Source organism: Mangifera indica, chromosome 3 (assembly GCF_011075055.1).
Source record: "Mangifera indica cultivar Alphonso chromosome 3, CATAS_Mindica_2.1, whole genome shotgun sequence".
Classification (NCBI taxonomy): Eukaryota; Viridiplantae; Streptophyta; class Magnoliopsida; order Sapindales; family Anacardiaceae; genus Mangifera; species Mangifera indica.
In genome coordinates, this window is record NC_058139.1 from 9,886,662 (window position 1) to 9,893,675 (window position 7,014).

The window sequence follows — 7,014 nt, forward strand, 5'->3', positions numbered from 1 at the left end:
TTACATGTTATAAGATATTTTATTTCTATATATCTCAATTTATTGGTGATTTGTAACTTTTGTTACTCTTAGTAAAGAACATAGTTTCACTGTTATCATAATAGATAGAATCAACACTAAGTAATCTAAAAAATGTAATATTTCAATCACACAACTTGAGAAATTGTCTCATAGCAAGCCACAAATTAAAAATATATGGTTAAGGATGTTACTAATGACTACTTCATGTTTTTTCAAGATATGGCCCCTCCAATGAGCATAAAATTATACCTATATATGAATTTTATATCATTTTCACAACCATTGATTTTTTGCAAGTATCACACTATCTTTTTAATTGCAACCCACTGATCAATACTTGGACTTAAGAGGTATCAATCAAGAAACTCAAATAAAAAAATTATTTCAGGTCTTTGTTCATACATTTGCATATATTAAACTTCTAATAGTGTAAACATAAAAAAACATTTCATATAGATTCCCTTTAAATCTCATTCTTTAGATTATCGAGTGTTCATCATTCATTCATTATTTTTTATGTTTTATATATTGAAGAAGAAGGAGCTATGTCAACAAGGGATTGTGTGGAGGGATTTACTCTTAGATATGTTAAATATTTTTGTAATGTTTTCACGTTATGCACATTATTAGATGATGTTATATTACTATGATTTATAAGACAATTTCCACGTAGTTTTTAGACATGTTATTTGATGCTCTTCGTGAATGAAGTTTTAATTTCCATTGAGAATGCATGACTTTTGAGTGAAGTAAGTTAATACTTCCTCTTTCGATATGTATTCTCCTCAAAGGTTACCTATTTGGAGATAGTTATTACAACAATTCAACACACTTTGATGCATTGCCCTTTTTATAGCATGCACGACGTATTATTTTTCATGAGCTTACACATGCAATCACTTCCCTTCATGTGTCATCATGTGTTGATTCTGGTCTTTCATGCATTGAAACATGCTCCTAGAACATTCTCATGTGCTTCCATGCACTTGCCACCCTCCACATGTGGTCTTTTGATATATGAGATTAGTGAGAGTTTTATATTATAAGTTATTGAATTAATGTTTTTGGTTCTATTTAAGTTATCGGATGATCATGATCATGTTGATAAATTGATTTGTATACAAATATATGCACATATATATTGTCATTATGTAACATGTGTCTCAAAATTAGATTTTTTTTTTTTAGTATGACAATTGTATATGTCACAAATTTCATCGAAAGTGGAGAGAGAGAGGGATAGATGAGCATGAATTGGTAAATTTACAAATATTAGTGAACCAGATACATGGTTTCAAATTTGGTTTTTGTATGGCCAAATGACTGTTTCCCCATCAAAAGTTTGATAAAATGACAACTTTCTACTTTTTTAGTTTGAAAAAAATAAAATTTCCCGATCACTAATTCTAACAATTAAAAGGTATTAATGTTATTTTATTGGATTAAATTGTGAACATCATTATAATGGAAAAAATGTCATTTTTAAAATTTATTAGGGCAAATAAATACTTTACCTACCTTGTTTTGAAATGTATTATACTTAATCTCGTATATTTTAAAAATATACTATAACTAAAATAGTTTATAATATGATATTTACACCCTTAATTTATTATATTTTATTCAATTATTTAGAGTTTATCAGTCATTTTTAGAACTACTGGGTCACATATTGAAACTAAAAAGAAAATATGAACTTTTTCAAATTACAAAAAAAAAAAACCACTTATAATTTTTATTAACACATTTAATATTCTCAAAAAATATATTTATCTCTAAATATATGACTATATAACATTGATATCCCTATTTTTATTTGTGGGAGTACAACTTTTTATTATTTTAAATTAAAATTAATATAAATTAGAGTAAAAATTATATAATAAATTTTTGAGTGGAACTTGAAAGTTTTTTTAGTTTTTTTAATAATTTTATTAAAATTTTAATAAATTTTGTTAAAAAAATGAATAAACAGATGAAAATTTAATTTTTTTAATTTAAAAAATAATAATTTGTCATCTCATCAAACCTTGGGTGCGAAATGGACGTTCGGCCTTCTTTGCATCAATGAAACTTAAAAAGCAAGCGATATAAACAACAAAATCTGTGTTTGTTAAAAAAAATTGAGGAATGTTATAAAACACCAAAAGGGCTAAAATAGAGAAATAAATTTCTAATAAATAAATACGAAAGAAAAATGGAAATAAATATAAATATTTGTATTAATAAAATATTCATTAACTAATATATTTATAATTGTTTTTAACGTGATTCCATCTTTTAAAAATATTGCATAATAATTCTATTATCAATACTATCAAATACATTATTTTCTATATACACAATTAAATTATTATTTAACCGTTAGTCACTCATTTTATTTCGTAAATACTAATTCATTATTGAAAATGTCTTTTTTACACTAGTAGGGACAATCGATAAAATTAACACTAATTCATCAACAAAAAAAACTAATGAAACACTTTATTTATCCTTCTTAATTTCAACCATCATTTTTGTAAGATTTTTAATCTTATTGATTCTTATAAATTTTATATTAGAACGTATATTTAAAATAAAAATATTAAGATGAGAATCAAGTGTCATGAGTTATTTGTCAGAAAAATCTTCAGGCTAAAGTTTAGTACGACACATAAATTTTGTTTATCACAAATTTTTATTTGAACATAAACATGCTAAACAACTAAACAATTTTATGTTTATTTTATTGAAACGATTATTTAGCTTTTAAAATTGTATATCTAAGATATTATAAAATACTTTAATACAATAATAATACACATTTGTGATAACTTGAGTCTTATATTATAATCGGCCTCGAATAAAAAAATTTACCATCCATATTTAGGACTTCAATATCATGATTGATGTAAAGATATGAAAGGAAGATGAAGGAGCGTTGAATGAGAAATGCCAAAAGAGAAGCGGAAGCACAGAGAAAGGGCTGAGAGAGCTTGATAGAAAGAGTGAAATGCGGTGCGTTTTATGTTCTGTGCAATAAAAATATAATACAATGATAATTTTGTAAATAAAAAAAGGTTTTCATAACTAATAATAAGTGTAAATAAGAATAGTTTATATAACTAATGATTTAAATAAAAAATTGGATTTATAATTAATGGCATAATTATAAATATATATATATTTATGATTTTTTTAAATTCAAGTCCCCTCCCTCCACCATGTGAAGTTGTATAATAAGATAAACATCAAACCATCCCTTGAAATAAAAGTAAAAAAATTCTTAATAAATTAATTATTCCTAATAGTAGAAACTTAGTTTCTTAAATATATTATACCTTGTTAATTTATAAGTTTTTGTAGTTTTTATTACTATTTTGTAGTTAATTTGGTTATAAAAATAATTTATTTATATCAAATCTATATTATTATAAAAAAATATATTAATTTTTTAGATTAAATCAGTCAAAAGCAAAATACTTCAATTTTTCTAAAAAAAGAGAGTGGATAAGATTAGGGTAAGTGTGATTTTTTAAAATTCAAAATTTTCATAAAATATTCTAGTATATTTGAAAATAAATCAAAATAATTTAAAATCTTGAATTTTATAAAATCCGATTTACCTACTTATTTGCCTATTCGTGTATTTGTCTACCCTGTTATTTTTCTACAGAAAATCAAAGTATTCAATTTTCATTAATAAGAGAAGTAGAGATGAAAGTAAAACAGATTTAGGTTAATACCTTACTTAAAACAACATAATTTAAAAAAGGGCGATTAAAAATATATAAAAGAAAATAAAAAAGTTAAGATAATTAATTTCTTTAAAAATAAAATATTTTTTTAATTTTCTTTTAAAAATTATAAATAGAAAAAAATAATAAAAATTTTTAAACCATGTATTATTATTATTTTATATATTTAATAATAAAAATAAATATATCTATTTTAAATATATAAATATAAATATATTTATATATATTATTATATAAATAAATAATTTTAAATTAATAATGAAATAATCTTTAATTATAAAATTTTAGATATATATATATAATATTTAGATATTTGTAATCGAAACACGGCAATTTAAAAAAAAAAATATCTAAGGAAGATTTCTGAATTAGTGCGAAACGTGTAAAGACTAAAGTAGTCAATTACAGATCCCGTACGACACCTAAACCAAACCAGCCGCATCAAAACGACAAAAAGCATCTGGATTTTCTGATGGGTAATCCTATTCTCCCACAGACCTCCACTGATGGTGGTCCATTACTCTCTGCAAACACGCCACGTATCTGGAAAAGTCAGAATGAAATTACGTGTTTACCTCCACGTGTCCTGTCAAATTACTGTGGAACTCGCTTCCGCTCATACACATAGAGATGCTTGCTTTTGACACGTTTAGGAACACGTGTCAACGGCAGCATTTTGACTGACTTCGAATCATCATCTGCCAGCCTAGGCCTTGTCTCCAACTCAGTGACAAACCAACTGTAATCATCACAGTTCAAAAAGTTAAATGGTGGGGTTCTCCAAACGGCTTGTTGTCTTGAAGTGGAAAGTTGGTGAGAGAAAATAATATATTTTTAGTTTCAATAATTCTCGAACAAACTGTTCATCTGCCTTTGGCCTTTGTCTCTTCTTCTTTGTGGTCCACACCCTTGCCACGTGATGAAACGTATGCAAACTACTTTGTAACAAATTAGCCAATCGCAAACTTACACGCTTAAGCTCCTGGTGCACCCACGTTCTCAGACAATTTTTTGTTAAGAAATCAATAGATACTCAAATGGATTTTGTTTTGTGCAATTTCACACACTTTTCCGGACTTCGACACGTGGAACACTGACTCACTGATATTTTCGAGCCACGAGAGAGATATTTCAGAATCTGATAGTGCATCGACACGTGCCACCGGTTTTCAATCAGTACATTTGCTGACATCTTTTCTTGATTCTTCAGTCAATTCACGCAATAAGACGTCAACACGTGTTCCCATCCAATAGCCTTCTGACACTTACCCTTTCTCAAACCAGAATCCATGGCATGGCAGTGAAAACGAGTGATCTATAATTTACATGACTCGTGTCCAACATTAAGCTTTTGAAACAGGTATATATACATATAAACGCGTGAAGATTTCTAATGAGTCCATTACTGTCTCACGCATTGTCCCAATGAGTGAGAGCAAGAGACGCAAACCAAACACGCCGACTCCTGACTCGGGCGAGTCACCTTTACTTAACGAGAGTATACTTTTACTTATCTTTGAGTCAGTAAAATGGGACATTCGCATCCTTTCCTTGACTGGCTCCCTCAACCAGAAGCTCCGGGCGATCGCAGAGAGGCTTCTCTGGCGGAAGCTCTGCGCGTATAGGGCGCCGCGCATGGTAAATGCATTGGCTAACGGAGCCCCTAACGGTCGTATTAACGGTGGATGGAACGCGCTCGCTAAGCTAATGTTTTTCTGTTGCGGGTGTGAGTCAACTCGTAATTTCCAACTGAATCAACGTCTGTCGGGTCATTTTGTTAAATCCTCTCGGTTTTCTAAAACATCGGGTCGGAGCTTTTTAACGAAGAAATGTCAGGGCGATTTGTTGTATGTAAGTGACCCGTGTGAGCATCCACTTGTTGATAAGAATGACGACGTCGGAATATTCCGAGGGGTATTTCGGGGATTTACGAGATCCAGGACGAGAGCATGCTTGATTCGACGCCAGGTGGGGTTCGAGGAGAGCGTGAGATGTCCTTACTGCGGGGTCCGTGTTTGGAGCATGACAACGGCTCGGCTTATTCCTAAGAGCGCGGCTCGCCGGCTGGGCACTCGTGATGGTGGGTTAGAGTATTTTGTTTGTTTGAATGGGCACTTATACGGGAATTGTTGGCTGGTGCCGTTATCGTCTGATGAAGATCGTTGTGATGATGAAGAGGATGGCGACGCTAGTGGTGATTCTGATGACGGTCTTGATGATGACTCTCAGACGGTTAAAGATGGAAGTACGAGCTCCATGGGCGAGGAGGTTTGTGGTGATGATTGATTGATGACCCCACATCTTGTGTATCTCACTGATGATATGGATTGTATATACAATTTTGTGCTGATGTGGATTTTTTTTTTTCTCGTTGTTGTACTGAACATTGTAGTGCTGTTTTCTTTCAATTTGCGTTCTCTAAGTAAATCATATTTAGCCTAGAACTATAACGTAACTACAAACCATCCAAATGCTTGGAAAATAACGCTGGCCTTCGTTATCATGTTCTCCCGTTAAAGTTTGGGAGGAGGGGTATTATTGATATTTCAGTTTTTTGAGAAAGCACATTTTTAACCTTTTCAAAATTTTGTTAAAAACTTTAATTGTTTTTTATTTTTGACATTTCTCCTTTTTATTCCTCATTTCCGTCTCTCACGTTGTTACTTGCATAAATCCAAATCCAAATCTAGACACGTCAATTGGGTCGGATTGAATGGAGACCCGACACAAAGCATAAAAAAAAGCATGATACGAGAAAGCTCAGTCTGATACTGTAGCATGTCAGTTTAGGCCTATAAGCCTATTACGCCGGACCTCAGACTTTAATATTAAGTCTATGGGTTGGTCCGATTCAGCCTGATATTATTTAGATATATATATTTTTTTAATTTTTGCTGGCAGAAGCAAGGCTTCTGCCTTGTGTTTCTACCTTCTGTCGCAAGGCAGAAGCCTTGTTAGGCAGAGGGAAACAAGGGTTCTGCCTTGTAGTAGAAGCCTTGACCTTTATTTTTTTTTTAATTTTTTAATTAATTAATTTATTTTTATATAAACTTATTTAATTTTTTTTCATTTTCACTTTCATTTACAAATCTCTAATTTCAATTATTTAATTATATTTTTAATCTCATTTTCTCTCATTAACTATCTTTTAGAAGATATCTGAATTTATAAATAATAATTCTTTGTGTTTATAATTTTATTTTTATTTTTATTTTATCATTACAAAATATTATAAATAGATCAAGTGTCAAATAAA

The 7,014-nt window shown here is 29.9% G+C and overlaps 1 protein-coding gene across 1 annotated transcript; it reads left to right on the forward strand.

Annotated features, from left to right (window-relative positions):
• Positions 1 to 5,140: 5,140 nt before the first annotated feature.
• On the forward strand, positions 5,141 to 6,166 carry LOC123210293 (EID1-like F-box protein 3). The gene has a single exon (XM_044628561.1). The coding sequence runs from the start codon at positions 5,184 to 5,186 to the stop codon at positions 6,042 to 6,044; it is 861 nt and encodes a 286-aa protein (XP_044484496.1). The 5' UTR covers positions 5,141 to 5,183; the 3' UTR covers positions 6,045 to 6,166.
• The last annotated feature ends 848 nt before the right edge of the window (positions 6,167 to 7,014 follow it).

Coding starts and splice junctions, on each gene's coding strand:
- LOC123210293 (XM_044628561.1), top strand. CDS start 5,184: ATGAGTGAGAGCAAGAGACGCAAACCAAACACGCCGACTCCTGACTCG.